The 23,991-nt window shown below is 43.7% G+C and overlaps 1 protein-coding gene across 6 annotated transcripts in view; it reads right to left on the bottom strand.

The window, feature by feature from the left end:
* The window catches only part of IQCB1 (IQ motif containing B1), a 32,771-nt gene extending 8,789 nt beyond the window's left edge, over positions 1 to 23,982 (bottom strand). Inside the window, exons 1-11 of one of the 6 annotated variants that reach the window (XM_083153618.1) lie at positions 23,827 to 23,982; positions 16,345 to 16,460; positions 16,098 to 16,260; positions 14,297 to 14,426; positions 14,081 to 14,174; positions 13,910 to 14,009; positions 13,173 to 13,345; positions 5,919 to 6,028; positions 4,049 to 4,158; positions 1,964 to 2,106; positions 1,179 to 1,327 (exon numbers count right to left, since the gene is read on the bottom strand). In XM_083153618.1, the coding sequence (XP_083009744.1) occupies positions 1,179 to 1,327; positions 1,964 to 2,106; positions 4,049 to 4,158; positions 5,919 to 6,028; positions 13,173 to 13,345; positions 13,910 to 14,009; positions 14,081 to 14,174; positions 14,297 to 14,426; positions 16,098 to 16,260; positions 16,345 to 16,453 (1,281 nt within the window). In that variant the 5' untranslated portion in view covers positions 16,454 to 16,460; positions 23,827 to 23,982. Of the gene's footprint in view, positions 1 to 1,178; positions 1,328 to 1,963; positions 2,107 to 4,048; positions 4,159 to 5,918; positions 6,029 to 13,172; positions 13,346 to 13,909; positions 14,010 to 14,080; positions 14,175 to 14,296; positions 14,427 to 16,097; positions 16,261 to 16,344; positions 16,461 to 23,507; positions 23,741 to 23,826 lie in introns of those variants that run through there. The other 5 variants (XM_083153620.1, XM_083153616.1, XM_083153617.1 and 2 more) reach the window with 5 other exon arrangements.
* Positions 23,983 to 23,991: the final 9 nt, after the last annotated feature.

The following is a 23,991-nucleotide window of genomic DNA, read 5'->3' as shown; positions in this document are numbered from 1 at the left end:
TATCGAATGACTGTGCATGGGTATGGGTCATAGTGTGCAAGTGCGAGGGCAAATAGTAACAAAAATTGCATTTCGATCATAAATGCAATTTGTCGATGGTTGACAGGAAGCTGAATGGACATCGTTACATGGTGGACATCTGCCTTCTCAGGGATGGTCTGTGACGTCAGCGATGGAGTTGATCAGCCTGTCTCTGCCGCAGATGAATGGTAGAGTCCAAAAAAAATAATTTGATGGTCCATGAATTGCATATAGATTTTCAAGTGGATGGCGATCTGCGATTTTTTAGCAATTCACAGATTTGCACAGAGTGGGTGGCGACTATCTACTCGCAAAACAACTGCAACTTTGCAGATCAGGTCTGAATAAGGCCAAAATATTGTTGGGCAAGCTGCAAACACCAAAATATTCATCATACCAGGAGGAAGACTTTTATAGCAAACCATTAAATGCAGTAATAAAATATCAAATATGATTATGATCACAGGAATTACAAACTACACATAGCATTTATGGGTATGGTATAACTTCCCTACAGTCGGAATGTTAGTAGGGATTCTGACAGTCAGGATTTCAATGTCAGAGAAATGAATGTTGGATCCCCACTGTCGGTCAGTCATTCGGCACCCAACATTTACAGACATCACAGTGAAGGATACACAAGTGTAAAGGATACATATGTTTCAGCGCTAAGGGGGGTACTAATTGCTTCACCAGCAGCTATCCTATTAGCCCCGATAAGCAAGCACGGGCTGATGCTTATCTGGGATTGTGTTTCATCTGCCTCAGACAAATGAGTCCCTGATAAAGTTCAGACTTTTAAGGTCTGTGGCAGCAAAAACACACAGGTTCCACTCAACCACTGTGTTTTTACGATTTTTTTTTTTTTTTACACACAGGTGATCTAATTGGATACTCCATAAAAAAATATCTCCCATTGCTCCCGATGTTTCATCAAACCTTACTGGATAACTGGATACCCACTTAGAGAGGAGCTCCTTGTGAAGCAGATAAATACACAAATGTAAATGTTAATGATTAAAAAGCTGCATTTTGTGGCTGAATCAAAACAGGACAGAAGCGTTGCAAAAGTAATATATTGAAAGTGACATAAAAATAATTAATTACGGTGTCAAAATTGCCTGTATTATTAAAGAAAGCTATTGGCATAGACTCACCGCCCTCTGAATGACAACTGCGGCCTTGTACTGTTTAAGCGCTTGTTTCTGATGGTGGAACTGTCTTCTAGCTTTGTATCCCCTCCAGTGTTTCTGTACTAATAGCGCAGATTTGTCTTGTGTCTCCTGAATGTGTTTGTCCATTTGTCCTGCAGAATGCAGATTATTTATACATGCTGTATCTGGTATATACATATTACAGTAATTTAAAAAAATACAAAACAATTTCCTACAGTATGTGTGAATTGTGGGATATAATGTATAAGAGATGGTTTTCTTGCACGAAGGATAGGACTGGTGTAAATATGCAGAAAATGATCAAATCTATGAAACAGAACATGTGGATAGGGGCAGCTTCATCACACAGATGCTTACAGCTCACCCTACGGTCCAATTTCTGCACTGAGGCCTTATTCTAGTTCACACTGACAAAATCCTTCTTAGATGGACAAAACCATGTGCACTGCAGGGGGGCAGATGTAAAATGTGCAGAGAGAATTAGATTTGGGTGAGTTACTTTGTTTCTGTGCAGGGTAAATACTGGCTGCTTTATTTTTACACTGCAATATACAGTAGATCTCACTTTGAAGTAAAACCCCACCCAAATCTAATTCTCTCTACACAAGTTACATCTACCCCAGCTGCAGTGCACATGGTTTTATCCATCTAAGAAGGATTTTGTCAGAAAGAGTGAACTAGAATAAGGCCCTTAGTGACATGCACACAACATGAGTGTCAATTGTGGCCGGCAACTCGGGCTTGGCCCGTAAGGCCTTGTTTTTTACCTGCATGGACAATTTCCAGGAGAGTGAGTTGCTTTTCCCGAAACTCCCTCATTGCTCTGAGCCTTTGCAGCTGCAGCTGTTCCCGTAGTTGCTCTTCCTCTCTCAGTCTCTTCTGCTGATTCATTTCTAGCTCTCGCTTAGCTCTAAATTTTGTAAGAAAGGTATCAATTATCAGAAAGCAATTTTAGATTACAGGATAAATGCACATTTAATGAATGGAGTTTTTAATCAATTCATTATGCCTTATATGTACAACATATGTACCTGAAGTTGAGACCCGACTCCCTCAAAATCATTCCCATTTACCCAGGATTCGTTATTTCTATTTGCAGCAGTGTGTGGCATAATTCATGATTTATGGAACACACAGCCATGTAATTAAAATCCAAATGCAGCAGGGGAGGGCTGGAGGAGATTCATCTCCAAATGCATTCGGGAGGCTGAGGACACAGCCTTGAATCACCAGGGTGACTATGCACAATGGTTTCAGGCATTGGCCAGACTGTAAAATCTGGTGATTTATCTAGATTTATCCAGCATGCTGGATGTTAATCACCAGGCAATAGCGACGCACTGGCCCATGCATCGCTATCACTATGACCCCTACACACGGAGCAATGAAGGGGCACTTTCTAAGCGATCTAGTGAGATCTCTTATGTGTAGGCCCCATTAGACTATAATCTACTCATTAGGCCTGATTCTGGTTCACTTGCAAAAGCAAATTCCTTCTCAAATGGACAAAATCATGTGCACTGCAGGGGAGGCAGATGTAACATGTGCAGAGAGAGTTTGATTTGGGTGTTATTTTGTTTCTGTGCAGAGTAAATACTGGCTGCTTTATTTTTACACTGCAATATAGATATCAGTTTGAAGTACAAACCCCACCCAAATCTAACTCTCCCTGCACGTTACCAGCCCCATCTGCAGGGCACATGGTTTTGTCCATTAGAGAGAGAATTTGCTTTTGCCTATTCAGTTATGACCACTGATGCTGAAATGTTTATGTACCATGTTCTTGTCTTACATCGTCTTGTACTGTAAGTTGCTATTTTGTTTAATTACTTTGTTAATTGCTTCAGAACCCTTGTAATGCCATAGAGGCCTTAAGGTGCTTACACATGGTTAGATTTAGGCTATGTACGATTTTGACTATGCGATTGAACTCTCCAGAGCCCAGAAACCACTAATATTGACTTTACACACTGTGCAATTTTGACTATTATAGAACACTAGATTGTACATAATATTGTCAAAATTGCCTTGCCTGCACAGTCTATTTTTTCTTGCAAAGCCGATCGCTCGGGGTGCACGTTGGCATGGGAATCTGTATACACACGGTGCAATATGTACTTAGTTTTCTGCCGATTTTTGCTCTATAGTCAACATCGGTAGCTCATATTGCACCATGGCCCTCATTCTGGTTGCACTAATGGTGCATTGTGAGCCTTGTAGCGCTGCCCGCCGTGCGGCCTAATGCTGCCCCCCACTATTCGCCGATTTTCCCTGCAGTGCTGAGAATGGATGTTTTCCACAAACATCCATTCGCAAACTTGCATAGGTGCCCGAAATCATTCGATTGTGTCCGACCATCGAATGATTATTGAAGTGTTCGCTAATCTAAGTCACTCTCTGGTGCCTTAGATTAGTGGTGCCCTGATCTGTGAACAGGGGGGGCCGCTGACATCTGGTGACGTCAGCTGCCCGCCCACGAAAGGGTGGTAGCGGCCCCCATTCGCATGGAGACGCATAGCATTTTCCTGGGCGCACCCAGCATTTTCGTGGCTACGTCCAGGAAACACAGGGCGTTCACATGCAAACGCCCCCTACCCGCCTCCTGCACGCCCCCCACTGTAAGTGCCATGGAGACTGCAAGTCTCCAAGGGCACCCAAATTGAAGTTCTGCGCATGTGCATACGTGATTATGCGCATTCAGAATAAATCGGTCGCCGTTGTGAATTCGCAATGTAGCGAACCGATCATAATAAAGGCTCATGTGCATTGACCTTTTTCCCCAAAAGTTCTATACAAGTGAAGCACCTCAATAACACACATTACTGAAATATTGCTACTACAATTGTTTGTACCTAAAACTCCGCTGCAAAGAGGACACGGCCCCGGGCAGCTTCTTCATCCTTTTCCTCATCTGGAATCCCCTCCACACGGCCTGAATGACGCAAGCAGCGCAGTGCAGCCTCTGTTCATGGAAAGATCACATGTTACAATTCAGAGTAAAGAGCTCAAAGAACAGTCCTTGTTCTGGTGGGATATGGTCCTTGGGTCCACCTATATTTGGTCAACATACAGTACATTGGGCCGACACCCCTAGGTCAAAAAGACTTAGGTCGACATGGTTTTTAAAAGTATTATTTTTTTTTTAGACAAAAGGCGGTTCCACTAGGGCATGGTATGGCATGATGACAGACACCAAAAGAAATTTCACCATGTCGACCTAAGCCATGTCAAACTTTTATAAGTGTCGACCTACAGCTTGTCGACCCAACGTATGTCGAATTACACTGTGTCGACCCAATGACCCATACCCATTCTGGCACAAGGTGTGGTCTTTATACATTGCAGTTATTCCCCCAGAATCATACAAAGTAGTGTTCATTCTGTTCATTCTAGCACCCGCTATCTTTGAAAACCCATGCAGTTCCAATTGCCAGCCTGGGGTGTTCGCTGTCTGCTGTGGTGTTTCTTTTACTTATCCATAACATGAATGCCAAGCTGGCAGGGGCGCTGTGGAGGGAGCCGCTGCACTAGTCCCGCTAGTGCATATGTAATGAGCGGGACCAGTGTGAAATTGTTGGCTTCATTTTTTTTTCTACAATTGTGACTCTACTATTTTGAACTATAGATTACACTGCGGAACAGACAATCTGCTGCCAGCGATTTAAGGGTCAATTTCGATTGATTTTGTGCTCCTCGTCATGAACATGCCATATTTTTTTCCCAGATTAAATTTGATTAATAAACTGATATTCAAAGTCACATGATAATTACATAAATAAGTGTTAGGAAGCTAGGAACAGTTTTTTTGTATGACGTGTTTTGTATTCTTGTTGTGAGCAGTCCCTTTGCAGACTCAGCCATCATGTGGCGTTCCCACCTTCCTAGATGTTTTTCTTCCATTTCCTGAATATCCTGGTTTAACCGTTTACCCTGTTCTTCGCTTAAAACTCCTAGATGGGAAGTGATCTAAATGGCTTTGCTAAAATTGAACGTTGTGGACTGATAGTTGTCTGCCTTGTGATTGCCTACACATTTTTGCATGACAGACATAAAGCTCAGCCATGCTCCAGATTCAGTTTCAGTCATAGATGTGGTAACGTTTGGATCCTTCACCAGTTTCCGTATCTGTAGGCCATCAAAATTCCTGCCCTTAATTTTTCAATATGAACAGAGGAAAATATTTCAAAGACTAGATGGGACCAAGTGGTTCTTATCTGCCGTCAAATTCTATAACAATAACCTGACTTGTCCAATGCATTTACAAATGGTTTTATTAAACCAAGATTGATATGGAGAGGTGACCAAATGAATTTTTTCCCTGTTGATTAAGGGCTCATGAATGATGTTGGCTTCTGCTTTAGTTATAACTTCTTCTCTTGGAGGCCACATGGTATAAATGTTGCAAACATGACTACCAGCTGCGATAGCACAAATAAATCAAAATCTTGTTGAAAGAAGTTAGTTGTTAAAAAAAGCAAAACTAAAAAGGTGCCCATACACGGTGCGATGAACTCTCTGCTTTTAGTACTAGATTCCATTGTACCTAGTACAAATGCATACAATGTGCTACAGCAGCATGATTTTTGTACTAGATACAATGCAATATAGTACTAAAAGCACGGGCTGCACTGACTTTCTGTGCTGTGCGAACCTCCCATTCTAAGCACATAGAAAATGTAGCACATTAATCCAAATGTTCTAATACACTTGTGTGCAGATTACCTGCATTTCTTCTTGCTGGAACGAACTGGAAAACAGCACCTCTAGAAGTCGGTTGAGCTCTCGACCAAAGCCTTTTCCAGTCCATTGCTTGCTTAACAGAGATCTGAGCCCTACAGAGACATAACGCACTGGGTGTTCACCAATATGCAATCTACACCATAGCAAATGGTTAATAAAAGAAAGCATAGGCCCCTTAACCAACACTAAGGGAAATAGCCTTACTGAGGACAAAGCAGAATTATTACATAAATTTTTTTTAATCAATTTTTACTACGGAGAAGCAGTAATTGGAATTTACAGGCACTTCAAAAAGGGAGGAGCTCTATAGCACTAAACATAGAAGTCACCGAGGAGGAGATCTACAAGAGGCTTTGCAAAAGCTAAACAAATAAATCACCAGGTCCAAATGGGATGCACCCAAGGGTTCTGATGGAGCTAAGGGAGGAATTAGTAAATCCTTTACATTACATTTTTGAAGAATCTTTTTCATCTGGTAAAGTTCCCAAAAACTGCGATTAGCAGAGGTTTTTCCAATATTTAAAAAAGGAAAATTATAGACCAAAAAGTCAATCATGGGTAAATTATTTGAGGAAATTCTAAGAGATCCATGGGTACTTATGTATTATCTGGGCTCCCATGTTAAATGCACCCCATTTTTTCATACCCCTACTATCCAACTACGCATGGAGTTGATTTTCTATAGTGTGGCGAGCGCAGCGAGCCACCGTGCCTGATGCGTGGCGAGCGCAGCGAGCCCCACGAGGGGACGCGGTGTCATAAGAAAAACGGGAGCCCAGATATTACATAAGTACCGATCCATGAATATAGTGAGAAATAAAATAATTATCTCCAGATCAACCCTTTTGTTCACAGGTTTTTTCCTGGCCAACCTAATTTATGTATGTTACAGAGAATTAGCAAACTACCTACCTAACCCAGATATAAGAAATAGGAGACACCAGTGTTCACAACAAATGGGATACTGGGGGCGGGGCGGTGAGGCGGGCTAGTGCAGCGGTGAGCAACGCCTCTCATCATACCCCTTTCACATTAGAAGATGCAGGGACTAGACTGGTGTGAAGGGGGCCAACCCGAGAATGTCCCTGCATAATCCCTGGACTGTATTCCCGGGTAAGTCCCTGCATTTTCTGGTGTGAGGGGTATTAGTGGGTTGCCATTTCTGCCTCTCCAGCATGTTGAGGTGAGCTCTCTGTGACTCCTTAATTGCTAGATCTATGTTCCAGTGTGTCAAATGTATTGCGCCTTAACAAATGATAAAGTGGAGAGTGATAAAGGACTCTTAACTGCCATGACACAGGCTGTGTTTGAGAAATTAGTTTGTATTGGATTGGCTGTTCTCTCCACTTTATCACTTGTTAATACATTTGACCCATGGTGTATTATATCTATTCAGCATAGGTCACTGAAACAATGTAGAAACTCACTCCAGTGTGGATAACTTGCCAGGACCAATAAAGTGAGCACTGACAGTCTGACAAAAACTGCTGTACCCGAGATGAGAGGGGTGGCTCTGATAAGAAGAATACACTAGTGAGCTTTCCTTAACAGCTGTAATGGCCTGAACAGTGTGCTAAGCCTGTGACTAGCGCTGGTTGCTACAGCGGTGAGACAACCTCTTTCTCTCTTTGACACTGTCACTTGCTCCTATCAATTCCCATATAAGATTAATCCAATAGATAATAAATGAAGTGCGCAGTTTACGTACTGTGTCCGTAACCACTAACCTTTTATTCCTAGCTACAAGCGAACAAAGCGTAGTGAACCTTGTCAGTGTATAAAACACGCTATACCGATACCTATGAAGCGGTATCCTTTCACAGTACTTAGTACCCAAATGTGAGTACAAATTTAAGGATAATTTCCTTATAACCCTTTGTCGCTAAATGTGAATAAAAGCCAAGACTCTGTATAAATTACGGAATAAGAGGATAAAGTCCCGCTATCATATACTTTAGTCCCAAAGGGACAACAGGGGGTTACAGAGATTTAGAAACAAATAACAAGGTATACAGTCCGTTACATTATACAAAATATATGTTCTAAACTAACAGGGGAAAACAGCAAATATAATTACAATCAGCCACACTACAGAATACACATACAGGAATGCAAATGTTACCGTCTCATCAATAGCGCAGGCGCAAAACCCGATCTGAGCTCACTATATTCTGTCCAGAATACAGTCCAGGGGAGTAGAAGTGGAACAGACCGAGTTTAGGATGTGCTTGAACTCTTATTGTGTCCAGTTAGCGGGGGCAGAGAGGGTCTCCATTGGTCAGGAGATCAGGTGTCGCTTCTCTTGGATTGGTGCAGGGGAATGCACCTCTGTGTCTATTGTTCTTTAGGCATCGTCATAGGGGTCGTAAATCAACACTGTAAACCAGCTGCATCCGGATCTCCCACACTGTCCTCATGGTGAAATGACCATTAAATATGTAATTGTTCCATAAATTTGGCTGTTACAAGCTGCAAACTTTATACCAGAACTGGAGCGATGCGCATGAGAGAAGGAACACATAGATGCAAAATATGTATAAGAAAGATTGTGTTTTACCCAGTGGTGTAGACACGTGCCAGGGTGCCCGGAGCAAGGGCATGTTTCACTCACCCCCCCCCCCCCCCCATATTTATTTATACGTGCACCTGCGTATATTAATATATATATATATATATATATATATATATATATATATATATATTACACGCAGGTACATGTATAAATATGGGGGGGGGGGGAGGGGCGTGAAGAATGTGTTTCCAATGCCAGTATTGAGTACTGGTGTGTTTTTTTTAATATGGTATATATATATATATATCTATCATAATAAAAAAAACACACACCAGTACTCAATACTGGCGTTGGAAACACAATAATTAGCTCTGGTAAACAAAGGGAAACACTTTTAACATGGGAACATGACAATTTAGTAGCACTTACTGTTAAAAGAAGGGATGCAAACAGTTAAGTGTCTGCTCCCGACACATTCCTTTCCGTGTGTACAGCAGCAGCATGAAGAGGGAGAAACACACTAGCAGGTAACAGTTTTTTTTACAGCCTGTGAGGACGGTCTCCTCCGGAGTTTCAGGCTTTCAGTGTGATGCTGTGAGCAGGAATGAACTGCTGGGAAGGAGGGAGGGACGGGACTGTAGCCCCGGCTTTAACACAGGCAGTGCAGGCACAGCTGTGTTGATGTCCTCCCTGCACTGAGGAGTAGCTGCGAGCGGCGGCTCTGTAAAAGCTTCCCTGGCCACTGCTGCGCTTCTGTACAGGAAAGTCTCCTGTGTGACGCGCCAGCAAGTGTCCTGTGCCCGGGGACGGAAGTGACAATGGAGTGTGTGTGGGGACCCTGTGCACAAGGAGTGTGTCCTGTGCCCCGGGGTCGGAAGTGGTGGCGGGGGTCGCCCTGTGTTCCTGCGTCGGGAACTCAGCGCAGCAAGAAATAAAGTGTCAGTGCGGGGGAGCCGGCGAGCATGGCGGGGGAGCCGGTGGCAGAGTGCACAGCTCTGGCGCCAGGTGACATCTCTGCGCCTGGAGCGAGTGCTCCACCGGCTTCACCCTAGCTACGCCTCTGGTTTTACCATTCAAACTATGTGCTGCGGATTAAAACCATTTATCTATATTTTATTTGTATGTAAGTGTGGAATATGAATTTATGTATAAAAGTATGGCTGTGCACAGGGTTTGCTTTATTATTTCACCTGATTCCTATACTCCATTTACGTAACTCTGCGAACCAAGATGGCGGCCATACCATTCTATTATGTTGTACATGCAACTCGACTTTGACACTCCCCTCTCTCTCTCTATTGCTTTTCTCCCACTCTGATCCCCTCTCTTCCTGATACCCGCTCATTCACTCTCCCCTCTCAACCCTTTAGCTTTCTCCCTAACATCCTCTATTTGAGCAAAATGTACTAAGCCTTAAAAATAGATAAAATATAGATTGATAAACCACCAGCCAATCAGCTCCTAACTACCATTTTTCAAACACAGCCTGTAACATGACATTAAGGAGCTGATTGGCTGGTTAATTTTCACTCTCGTCTTTAACACTTTTCAAGCTTAGTACATGGGCCCCAAAAAGTTCTAACTGTGCCCCTTGCCTCTGGCGCCATGTTACAGAAATCTCCAGAGAAATACTTAACCTTTTGCAGTCCAAAATGTTTTTGCAATTCAAATAGTCTGATTTAAATGTTTGGTTCCTAGTACGGTGCGCATCTTATGCCATCGCATACCACTAATTATGTATGCGATGAGACCCGATTTTTGGGTTCTAAGAGGCAAACTGTACAATTTTAATATCGCGTCGCATCACATGCCATTACAATGGCATGTGATGTGATTTGTGATTGTACAGGCACCCTGATGGGGTGTTAAATGCACCCCATTGTTAACGCCACCCCCACTATCAACGCCAACCTGAAGCGTGGCGAGCGCAGCGAGCCCGCGAGGGGCGGCGGTACGCATCCTCCGACCTTTTCATACCCCCACTATCCACATAGGCGTGGAGTTGATTTTATAGCGCGGCTCGCCACCGAGCCCGATGCGTGACTAGCGCAGCGAGCCCCGCGAGGGGACGCGGAATACATGTGAAGTAATCTGCGTCCGCTAGCCACACTATATAAAGTCAACTCCATGCCGATGTGGATAGTGGGGTATGAAAAGGTTGGAGGACGCGTACCGCCACCTCTCGCAGGCTCGCTGCGCTCGCCACGCTTTGGGTTGGCGTTCATAGTGGGGGTGGCATTAACAATTGGGGTGCAGAGAGAATTAGATTTGGGTGGGGTTTTGCTGCAAACTGAGATCTATATTGCAGTGTAAAAATAAAGCAGCCAGTAATTTCCCTGCACAGAAACAAAATAACTCACCCAAATCTAATTCTCTCTGCACCTTTTACATCTGCCCCCCCTGCAGTGCACATGGTTTTGTCCATCTAAGAAGGATTTTGTCAGAAAGAGTGAACTAGAATAAAGCCATTGGTGTGGGTGCATTCTTTCTAGAGACTTGTGTATGCGTAGTAGATTTTGGCACAAGTGCCAGAGTCTAACCTCCAAGTGTATCAATGAGGGGGATGGGCACCCCCTTCTCCCTTAAACCTAATCCAGCGGTGCTAAAAAGATCATTGTTTCAGAAATACTAATAATCTCCTTACCAGTAAATGCTAGTATTAGTCTCCCAAAATAAACTGGTGAAATACAGAGGAAAGCCCTAGGGGGCAAGCTTACAGCATATGCTATACACTGAAGAACATTTCCTGTTCATTTATTAGTTATGCCATACACTACTCCAGAGATTTGTCCAGAGCAGGCTTGCTGGGGGGCGGCTGAGCCATAGGCTATAATCTGGTTCCTAAACTTAAACCATTACCGTACTGAGCTTTGCTTTGCTTATGTCTGTCCTCACAGCAGTACAATATAAGGCTAGAATAATATTGTAAAGATTGTATGATATCATTGTGCAGTACTTTCAGACCAAAACAGAGTGCAGTTATATTGAAATTTAGATCACATTTTTAGTGCATCCCTGCATGAGAAGTCTGACAGGGTGTGGTATGGGGCTCCGACAGTCAGGATCCCGATATCGGGATCCTGACTGCCGGTGGTACGACAGGGGGGCGAGCCACACTGCGGGCCCGCTGCCTCGGTACGCTTGCCAAAGGTTCTGTTCTCCCTCTATGGGGGTCGTGGACCCCCACAAGGGAGAATAGCCCCTGTGAGTTGGGATCTCCCTTGTCAGAGCACCGGCAGTCGGGATCCCTATGTCAGGATACTGACTGTCCGGATCCCCACTGTCGGAGCGTCATCCGGCACCCGTCTGACAGAAGACAGTTCAGTTGCACTGACAGACAGATATAACGAAACAGAACAGATATAAAGCACATGTTGATACCTCCTTTCCAAAGTATGCACCACATATCCTACTTTATCATTAATAATTGGTTAGTGCCTTCTCGATACTGTCGGGGAGTGAAGATCCTGCAAGCTGCTCCTTCACATACCCAATCTATAACACTGCCTTGTAAGAGACCTAACTTCCCCTACACCTGAAACTGGGAAGATGAAACTTGTTTTTTTTTGGCCATTTTTCAGCATGTGGGAACCAACAGCTGTATATGGTTTGCTCCGCACACTGGAAAGATATCATCCTAGTGTATGATCATCATTAAGGTCTCATTCAGAGGTTAGGCATATATGTAGAGAGATTTGGGAATTGGGAAGGATGTGTGCAAACTTAAATATCAATTACAGCGTAAAAACAAAGCTGTTCAATAGTGTGGGCTACAGATAAAAGCAGCCAGTATTTACCCTGCATGCAAAAAAAATAAAAAAATAGATAATTTGCATGTAGAGTGAAATTTTTATTTCTGTAGATAAATCCTAGATTTCAACACCTGAGAAGCCTCTACAGCCCCATGTCAGCAGTTACCCCATATTGGATTAAGCTAAAATAGACAGGCATCAGAATGTAATATTGGATGTATGCATGGTCTGCTCCGCCCTATGAGCTGAATATGAGGTAAACAAGAGATTTTACAGGAATAATTTAATTAATGGCTGATTTCTAACTACTTCTATGCATTAGAAACATTTATAAAGTCCTCCAAGTGCCAGGACTATTCAGAATATAGAGACATAACTTTTTTCTCTACAAAAGTAAAACAGTATACTTTTGTGAAATACCTTATGTAAAAACGTCCCTGTTGTCCCCTGTACAGTATCAGGCAAAATCACTAGATTACTACTAAGACGACCAAGTTAAATCATTTTGGTAACACATGAGGTCAGTGGTCAAATAAAGAGAAATATAAGTGGGATCAATGTCTTATATTAAAGATTTCAAAATTCTTTCTAATACTGAGATGAAGCCATTTTTAGGAAAAATGCCTCAGATATATATGTTCTGCCCGATATATGTGTGGTGCTTCAGATTGTATTTCTGAGACTAAAGACTTGTATTTCCATTTAGCCTCTTGTGGGATTCTGGTGTTTCTCATTCGCTGTTCAGTGACCCTGCCAGAGTTACATAACCCCATACTTTTCTTGCTGTAACAGAAAACTAAATGTTCTGTATCATTAAAGAGAAAACAATACAGTATACACACCAAACAATTTCCTTTAAAAAGTTTCACATTATTTAGCACAAATCAAATTTCATCTATGAGCAATTAAAGAAGAGCAAGGCAACTACTTTATCCATCTCCTGGCATATAAACCTGGAATAATTTAAATTACCTTTATATTGACTGACCACCATCTTTGCAACACTTGGGCTGGATTCCACCATTAAAAGCAATGATCGAGTAGCAGCATTCCCAGTGACGGGATTGGACGATGCAGAAAGATTGTAAACAAGTTCATGCAATATTGGTTGCAGGGTCTCCATTGGAACAGCACTCAGGATTGCACTGCAAAATATAAAGATGGGCAACCTATGAAATGTGCATATTTTATTAAAACAATTCACTTAATGAATGAGAGAGGAACATGATCAGTGTATAGTTTTCTTTTTATTAGTCATTTTATTAGTCATTTAAAAAAATGAAGTAGAATTTAACTAAATCATGTTATCGAAGCCAGATGATTATTAAATTTTTTTTTTAAATAAAAATAAGCCATTATATAATAATACATTGCTTATAATACTATATAGTGTCTGTCTCAATGGGTGCTAGGCCTTGTATAACATGCTTATTGACTGGAAGTATTTACTTTTTATTTTGTTATAGGTTTCCATTATTGGGTCACAGAACTAGGAGAATTTAGCTGTGGTAATTAGCTCCGAAAACCAACACTATCTAGTATTTTCTTTCAAAGAGAAAAAAATCCCTTGCAAGTGACCAGTTTTGCGAACATGATCGCGAAAACACATGGACCCAGGAGTTTAAAAAAAAAAAAAAACATTTTTTTGGCTTACTATTACTTTACTATTGAATCCTTGGTAATGTGCATGAATGAACAAATTATGTTACCTGTTAGCTCTCAGGATATTTTGCAGCACAGACATTACTACGGTTCCTGTCTCCACATCATCAGTCATTAATAACTGCAAGAAATGCTTCTGCCTGAAAACTAGAAATGATACAAAACGTCATAAAGAATCTATTACCACGAGACTTAAAAATACACTGTACTTAAATTACCATTTTCCGCTAGCTGTACATGACCACTGAATAAACGACACATGGAATCCATCACCAGTTTGAAATTGCGGAGTAGCTCTCCTTTCTCATCATCCTTTTACAGAAAGAGATTTACAGAGACAATTTATAATCTATGTCACACAGACTTATCAAAGTTACCTCACATCCAAGAGACACTTTGCTTGATTTAATCCTGTACTATACAGCAATAACTACCTTGACTGAGCGAACGTATCGTGCTTGAATTCGTCTTCCCAGCACCAGCATGTTCAGGACAGCATCAGGCAGTAGTTTAGTGTAAAACTCTTCTGAATCATTCTTAGGATCCAGTCCCAAACAGCAGGTACTAATACAAGATACAGTTTAAGCAGAAGTTACCATAAAACATGAAATATTTAATGTGGTACTTGTGTACTAGCATGGCGCCCACGATAATTAGTCGCCCGATTTTTTATCGCATCGCATGCCATACACCCGATGGCATGCGATGCGATTTTGACCCATATGCGATATTAAATTGTATAAGCACCCCAACGGGTGCTTTTAAGCACCCTAATGGGTGCCTACAATGCTTAAATGCACCTCCACGCCCCCCCAAGTATAAACATGAACCCGAAGCGTGGCGAGCGCAGCGAGCCCGCGAGTGGCGGCGGTACGCTTCATACGACCTTTTCATACCCCCACTATCCACGTTGGCGTGGAGTTGATTTTATAAAGTGTGCGAGGGGACGCGGATACCTGTGAAGCCCGCGAGGGGACGCGGATACCTGCGATGCGCGCCGTGCTAGTACACAAGTACCTTTAATGTTTTTATTTATAAGAAAACTAGCGATCTCATGAGATAATGGCCGAACACCGCGTTCCTCCCCTTTTACAGGGACATGCGGTGAGGTAAATGGCTGAGGAGTCTCTAGATTGTGTGCAGAGCCAGATTTGCACACAACATATGAGCCATGGGGTACATGCCGGCATTATACACATGTGCAGCAGTATATACTGATGGAGATTCCTTGAGTTTTGATAAGAGAAGTGCAGAAAAGGTAGCCAGGTGAGGCACTGCTTCACCTGCCATAGACATTTTTTTTTTTTATAAAAAAATTTGAATAATACAAATTAGAAGTTTCTTTTATATATTCTATGTATTCTTGGCATACTTTATAAGCTCAAAACTACGGCGTATACATTAGTATGACAGGAAAGGCTCTGCCTCACCTCACCGCACTCCACTGCCCTCTCTATATACTTTTGCGCAAGTGAAACGCGTCAATGAGATTGACATTGCTCCTGGAGATCAACCCAATTAATTGGAATTTGCCTAAGTTGGATAACGGACACATAATTATAGAAGTATTACTAAAAGAGTAATTAGAAGCTTTATTACCAAAAAAGTTTGTATCTATTTGTGCTGTTTATTTTATGTTTATGTTTTATTAAATATTATGGTTTTATACAAATAAGGTGGCCACCTAAACAACCAACGTTTTCCAATAAAATTGTATATTTATAAATATAATTTGTTATGTGCCTGTGAAAATGGACCATGGTGCTCATTATGCTAATTAGCGCAGAGTTTTCAATTCTTTATTTGGTGTATTATTCTACTCACAGAATGTGGACTTAGTTTAAGGTAACTATGGGCCTTATTTTGGTTCATTCTTTCTGACAAAATCCTTCTTAGATGGACAAAACCATGTGCACTGCAGGGGGGGCAGATGTAACATGTGCAGAGAGAATTAGATTTGGGTGAGTAATTTTGTTTCTGTGCAGGGAAAATACTGACTGCTTTATTTTTACACTGCAATATAGATCTCACTTTGAAGTAAAACCCCACCCAAATCTAATTCTCTCTGCACATGTTACATCTGCCCCACCTGCAGTACACATGGTTTTGCCCATCTAAGAATGATTTTGTCAGAAAGAATGAACCAAAATAAGGCCCTATATGATGTATTATACGGATGCCTCTAAAAAGACCTGCAGCTCAGCATAAATGAGATGTTCTTGTATGGCACATTACCTCAATACATCTGCAAGAGTAGCAGCAGTCACCCAGCCTCCTTCCACATGGCTGTAGTCTTGTTTCAGAACTAAAACACAATACTGGATAAGGCCATAAGAATATAAATCCTCTTTAAGTTTCCGCAAAGGTTTGCTTCCAGCAGCCACACCTTTTAAAATTTCTGTGAACAAATTGAATAATTATTAAGCAAACTTCAGCAAAAGAAAAGCAAAACCAATTTAGCAGAGGGCACTTAGAAGTTTACCTCTTATGTTAAGCAATAAAACCGGGACAGATCCATTGCTGCTCTCAGTTAATATAGAGGCCAGTTCCAATATCCTGCGATCAACAATCTCTGATGGCTTCTCAGTCATCTTTCTGCTGTGAAGCAATGACCATAAATAGGGTTTGGGTCAAAAGCATATTTATTTCACATAATAACGCTCTTTCGCAGCTCCGATATATAACATTATCACTTTATTCACAACTTAAATAAAAATGCTAAAATTATATATATCTGAATTGTGTCATTTTAAAACATGCTTAAAACAAATGTTTACAAAATGGATTACCACAGTCATTCTTTAAAATACATAATTTAGAATTTCAAATAAAAATAGATGCCATTTATAATGTAACTTCCTGTTTATTACAGTAGAAATAGCTTATTACTGACACAAGCATTTCAAAAGATTTAACAATAGCGCTTGTTTCCACTTTGTTTGATACACAGATTTCTCTGTATCTTAATTCACTCACAAAATGAAAATTCACCTTCATGTGTTCATTTCTGCCCAGACAAATGTTCCTTCCCATGCTCCTCCCTACCCACACAATGCCTCATACCATGCTCATTCCTGTCCAGACAAATGTTCCTTCCCATGCTCCTCCCTACCCACACAATGCACCGACCCATGTTCATTCCTGCCCAGACAAATGTTCCTTCCCATGCTCCTCCCTACCCACACAATGCACCGACCCATGTTCATTCCTGCCCAGACAAATGTTCCTTCCCATGCTCCATCCCATGCTCATTCCTGCCCAGACAAATGTTCCATCCCATGCTCCTCCCTACCCACACAATGCCCCATCCCATGCTCATTCCTGTCCAGACAAATGTTCCTTCCCATGCTCCTCCCTACCCACACAATGCACCGACCCATGTTCATTCCTGCCCAGACAAATGTTCCTTCCCATGCTCCTCCCTACCCACACAATGCACCGACCCATGTTCATTCCTGCCCAGACAAATGTTCCTTCCCATGCTCCATCCCATGCTCATTCCTGCCCAGACAAATGTTCCATCCCATGCTCCTCCCTACCCACACAATGCCCCATCCCATGCTCATTCCTGTCCAGACAAATGTTCCTTCCCATGCTCCTCCCTACCCACACAATGCACCGACCCATGTTCATTCCTGCCCAGACAAATGTTCCTTCCCATGCTCCTCCCTACCCACACAATGCACCGTCCCATGTTCATTCCTGCCCAGACAAATGTTCCTTCCCATGCTCATCCCTACCCACACAATGCCCCATCCCATGCTCATTCCTGTCCAGACAAATGTTCCTTCCCATGCTCCTCCCTACCCACACAATGCACCGACCCATGTTCATTCCTGCCCAGACAAATGTTCCTTCCCATGCTCATTCCTGCCCAGAAAAATGTTCCTTCCCATGCTCCTCCCTGCCCACACAATGCACCGTCCCATGCTCATTCCTGCCCAGACAGATGTTCCTTCCCACGCTTTACCGTGCCCAGACAATGCACTGCCCCATGCTCACTCCTGTCCAGACAAAAATTTGTTCCCACGCTTTTTCCTGCCTGGACAATGAACCACCCTACGCTTATCCCTGCCCGAACAATGCACCACCCCTCGCTTATCCCTGCGCAGACAAATTTTCCTTCCCACACTTATCCCTACCCAGACAATGCACCCTCCCAAGTTGATCCCTGCCCAGACACTGCACTCCCCCACGCTCACCCCTGCCAAGACAATGCACCATCTCACACTCATCCCTACCCAGACAGTGCACCCTCCTATGTTCACAACCTGAGAACATGAGTTCACATACTCATCTAAAACCTGAGAAAATCCTTCACGTACTCATCCAAACACTGAGGACACACCTATGAAAATAGCATTAAGTACTATCTTGTGTTCGTTGTTAATCAGTGTACTTTCAAAGTAGGAATAATCAATCATATGACATGTTACTATGTGTATTTTACAAAATACAAACAACATAATTACACAATTTGTTAACATATCAACGTGGTTCAATACTTTGAATATTTGTGGATAAAATTTGATATAACAGATTCAGATACGAATCAGTAGCTTTGGGCGTCTTTTTTGCAACTTTTTGTGCTATATGCATCTTACTCACAAAACAGGGCAAATAAAATGCACTAGCAGCTTTTGTTGACTAAAATGATATGCTGCATGTCTATATTCTGGGTGCATCCACAGCTGTATCTGCATATGAAATACTACATTATAGTGTAAATACTGTAAATCACTGTAATGTGGTGGCCGCCTAGACTGGGTGTCAGCATTGGCTGGCAGGGAGGGATGGCGGGGAGGGGGCATGGTCCTCCTTTCGATCTAGCAGAAATATGCTGTGTACACACAGTGCGTTTCCGATTCTGACTATTCTGATGCATGGCCCGCCAGCATCAGAATCAAGCAAGCAAGTCTATTTCTGCTAGATCCAAAAGGTACCAATTTGAATGAAATGTCCTCTGCCCTGCATGGAAACAGCAAAATACCCTCCAACATTACATATTCATATCTACCAACATGACCCATTCCAGGAGGGACAGAGGACATTCTGGTACCAGCTCTTTTTTTTACAACCACCAGAGGTTGTCTCTGCAGAGACGGAGTCCCGTTTTCACTGAATGGAGTGCTAACCAAGCCAGGAGTCGTCATTCAAATCAATACCCAGGTGGCCACCTATGGACTATTTGGGGGAAATTTACTAAAGGAAATTTGTAAAAAAATAGGTGTATTTGTATCCAGAAATACACTTATTTTTGACATTTACTATCCCGAAAATACGGCAATTCGTAGTCGTATTGATGTGCTATCAATACGAAAACGAATTCCCGTATTTCGGGATAGTAAATGTCAAAAGTAAGTGTATTTCTGGATACAAATACACCTATTTTTTTAAACATTTCCTTTAGTAAATTTCCCCCTTTATGTCAGCATTGCTGCATCCACCGCAATAGGAGTGGTAAATATACGAACATCTATATCTATTTAAGCATGCTCTAACCATTATTATGTCATTCTGATACTAATCCCTAAAATATCTACTAGGCAAGAATTTATTGATGATTTAGACTGGTATACAATTAGATGAAACATACAGGAGCAAAATATGAGTGCTTCCAGATGTTTAACCCCTTCAGTGGTGGGGTTTTTTGGGGAGGTTTTTATGGAGAGCTCTCCTTTAAAAAAAAACACCACTGCATTCCTGGGTCCGGGCAGTGCCGATTAACTATCAATCAGCCGCTGCCCGGCCCTGCACCCCGGCTCCCCCGTCCCTACCTGCTGCGACCCGGCTTATCACAAGCCGGGCCGCAGGCTGTAATGTGACAGCCGGGGGGGGGGGGGGGGGGGGGGGAAGGGGGGGGTGGGCAGGGGGCACGGTGGAGGGGAGGGAGCCGGGCAGCGCTTAAGCGATGAACTCAGCAGCGCTGCCCGGCGCTAATCACTGGCAATTCCGAGAATTTTCAGGGCTTGTCAGCCTGGGCATTAAGGCATAGCCCGCAAAATTCTCGGGATTACCAGTGAAGGTGTTAAATTATATAATTTTTTTTACGAGGTATATAATTACATCTCCCTTAAAAAAAAAAAAAAAAACCTGGTCATGCTAAAACACAGGCTCAGTGAAACCCGGGTACTTTTGCCATCCCAGCACCGAAAAGCTGCTGCTTATCAAGGCGAACAAAAAACCCTGATAAGCAACATCTTGTGTAGGATTATTGGGGCTAATAGGAAGGTGGAGCAATTAATTGTATACTCCCCTCAAAACTAATAAAGAAATTGAATTACATTAATGAGCCTCTGAAACAGAAGGACTAAAATATTAGTGTCGCCTGTTAATAATATAGGGGTGTTGCAACAACATTAACACTTTTGTATCATCCACACAACATTTGTCTTCTCTTTATGAAAAAAACAGAGTTTATGCAGTATCTTAAAACTTTAATTGTTTTAAACGGTGCCCAAAGTAATGGGCACCTGTCAGAGGAATTCAATTGCTCTAATCAGGTGCCCATCATTTTTCACATGCCCATATACTGTAGACAGGGTTTAGCCGTGCATAGCAGCTAAACCCATATTAAGTCCTGGTTAGTGCGCCAATGGACTTTCACACAATTTTCACAGCTAATGTGTACCTGAAAAGAGAAAAATGTAATTGCTGCATTTTGTGCACCCTAGTTATAGCCCTGGGGGAAGACATTTAATTCAACTGCCCACCAGTTAGTTCTACTTCCCGATGAAAGGATCACCATATTTGAATCACTTACTAAAAACATGGTGATTCCCATGCTTAAATTTACAGCCTGGCGAAAAAACTGGGTTCAGTATGACTCGCCGATAGTCGGTATCCTGACGGGATTAGTATGCCAACAGGGAGAGCAGAAAAAAGCCACCTTGTGGGCTTGCTACACACGTCATCGTGCGGGCTTGGTGGCTCGCCTCACTTGCTACAGGTTCTATTCTCCCTCTTTATGAATCGTGGACCTCCATAAGGGAGAATAGCCCCTGTTGGTCAGGATCCCGAGTGTCAACAAGTCATACGGCATCCCGATAAAATAGGACCCTCTCCTTTTTAAAATTATCTTGCGCCTTCACCCACAGACTCCACGCTCTGAAAATGCCCATTCACCCTCTCATCCATACCCTGAGAACGCGCCTTCACCCTCTCATCCATACCCTGAGAACGTGCCTATACCCACACATTCACACTGTGAAAATGCACCTGTACCCACACCCTGAAAATGCACCTGTACCCACACATCCATACCCTGAGAATGTGCCTTAATCCACACCCTGAGAATGCGCCTTCAACCACACATCCACACCCCGAGAATGCGCCTTCAACCACACATCCACACCCCGAGAATGCGCCTTCAACCACACATCCACACCCTGAGAATGCGCCTTCAACCACACATCCACACCCTGAGAATGCGCCTTCACCCACACCCTGAGAATGCGCCTTCAACCACACATCCACACCCTGAGAATGAGCCTTCACCCACACCCTGAGAATGAGCCTTCAACACACATCCATACCTTGATCATGCACCTTCGCCCACACATCCACACCTTGAAAGTGAACATTCACATATTCCTTCACACCCTGAGAATACACTTTCTATACATACTCAGGCAATATGCCTTGACACACTCCATCACATCCTATAAATGCGGAGCCGCCGTGGATGTATCTCTCTGCTCTCCAGGAGTTGGAGGGTCACTCACCGCCCAGGTGCCAGTAATATCGCACTGAGGATCGCCGCAGGTCTCCTTCGCAAGTGCGGTGGTGCGTGCAGAAGTTTCCAAGGGGAAAGCAAGGGGGGAGGCTGTCCCATTTGTATTTGCATACGAGCCCGAAGCGTGGCGAGGGGACGTGGAATACATGTTAAGTAATCCGTGTGCGCTCGCCACGCTTCGGGAGCGTGTTCCGCGTCCCCTCGCCACGCTTCGGGCTCGGTGGCTCACTGCACTCGCCACACTTTCTATTCTCAACTCCACGCCGACGTGGATAGTGGGGGTATGAAAAGGTCGGAGGACGCGTACCGCTGCGCTCGCCACGCTTCGGGTTGACGTTGATCGTGGGGTGGCGTTAACAATTTGGGGGGCCATTTCACACCTCAGGGTGGGTATTTGGGGTCTGTGGGCCATTTAACATTGTTCCTTATGTGAAATCGGGTCAATTGGGCCATGATTGTATGATGGATTGTATGCAGATTGTGTGCACATCTTGTGTACACAATCATGCAGCAGATGGATTGTATGACTGATTGTATGATGGATTGTGAGTAGATTGTGTGTCCAAAAACCACCAAGGACTGCCGGGGATTTCAAGGGAAATTGTACACAATCATGAGCGCAATCGATCTTAAGATCGATCTTTCTGATGTATGGCCAGCTTTACTAGTCTATGGGCACCTTAAGTTTTGTTTTGATGAATGGAGCCTGTCTGGTCCAGAGATCTGGGGTCGGTACTTGTTTCCTAGACGCCCATCGCGGGCATCGCATGTACATCGCATGCTATTATAATGGCATGCTATGCGACCGATGTGATGCCCGCGATTTTACATAGAAATGCATGGTAAAATGTAAATCGCGTCGGTCGCATCGCATGCGGCCAAAAAAATCGCATGCGATGCGACCGACGCGATTACCGATTTTACATAGGGAACAATGTTAAATGGCCCAATTGACCCGATTTTACATAGGGAACAATGTTAAATGGCCCACAGACCCCAAATAGCCACCCTGAAGTGTGAAATGGCCCCCCCGATTGTTAACGCCACCCCACCATCAATGTCAACCCGAAGCGTGGCGAGCGCAGCGACCCCGCGAGGGGCGGCGGTACGCGTCCCCCACTATCCACGTCGGCGTGGAGTTGAGAATAGAAAGTGTGGCAGCGCAGCGAGCCACCGAGCCCGAAGCGTGGCGAGCGCAGAGCGCCCCGCGAGGGGACGCGGAATACGAGCCCGAAGCGTGGTGAGCACAGCGAGCCCCGCGAGGGGACGTGGAATACATGTTAAGTAATCCGTGTGTGCTCGCCACGCTTCGGGAGCGTGTTCCGCGTCCTCTCGCCACGCTTCGGTGGCTCGCCACACTTTCTATTCTCAACTCCACGCCGACGTGGATAGTGGGGGTATGAAAAGGTCGGAGGACGCGTACCGCTGCGCTCGCCACGCTTCGGGTTGACGTTGATCGTGGGGTAGCGTTAACAATTGGGGGGGCCATTTCACACCTCAGGGTGGGTATTTGGGGTCTGTGGGCCATTTAACATTGTTCCCTATGTGAAATCGGGTCAATTGGGCCATTTAACATTGTTCCCTATGTAAAATCCCGGTAATCGCGTCGGTCGCATCGCATGCGATTCTTTGGCCGCATGCGATGCGACCGACGCGATTTTTTTCCTTGCGATGCCTAAGATCAAAATCGTGGGTGCCGTTCTAGGAAACAAGTACCCTGGGGTCTGTTCCAGTTCCGGTTCCGGTTTTTACATAGATTTAGAACCTTCAAGAAATGTGTACAAACTTATCTGCTCCTCGACATTCCTCACGATTAATTGCAGTCGCTTGTGTTGAACATCTTATGAGTTTGTTCACCACAGGTGCCTGAAACTATTGAAATGAAAGACCAGGAGGAAAACATTCTGTACCCGATGGAAGGCATATTCTCGATTCTTCTCCATTAACGTCAAGTGGAATAAGCCGGAACCCCTCGCTTCAGTCTAAATACCCACCTAACCGTGTGAGGCAGACGTCCGTGTCAGATCCGCGACGTCGCTTAGCAACCAGTAACAACGCTAGCCGAGTCTGAGCATTTAGTCCAGGCCTCAGTTGCTGATCAGAGAATTCAGAGTGACTCACACTGGCTGCTACGCTACGTATGGACAGCTGCACGAATATAAACAATAGAGGCTGAAACGATTCCTTCTTCTGTCCCTACTGATAGAGCCATTTTGGCGAAGTACTTACGGTCAGTCCCAGGGTTCTGATCTTTGGAACAATGGCCGCCGAACTGCTGTCTCACGACCTATCTTTGCGACAGACTCGGCGTCCTGTTTAGCAACATGCCTTCCTTTTGGACACATAACGCTGACAGACAGCTTCCTATCCCAGCAACACAGGCGGTATGGGTGG

This window comes from Crinia signifera, chromosome 7, assembly GCF_055691185.1.
Source record: "Crinia signifera chromosome 7, ASM5569118v1, whole genome shotgun sequence".
NCBI classification, from domain to species: domain Eukaryota; kingdom Metazoa; phylum Chordata; class Amphibia; order Anura; family Myobatrachidae; genus Crinia; species Crinia signifera.
Note: the sequence above shows the minus strand (reverse complement) of the source record. Positions and strands in the feature narration are given on the sequence as shown.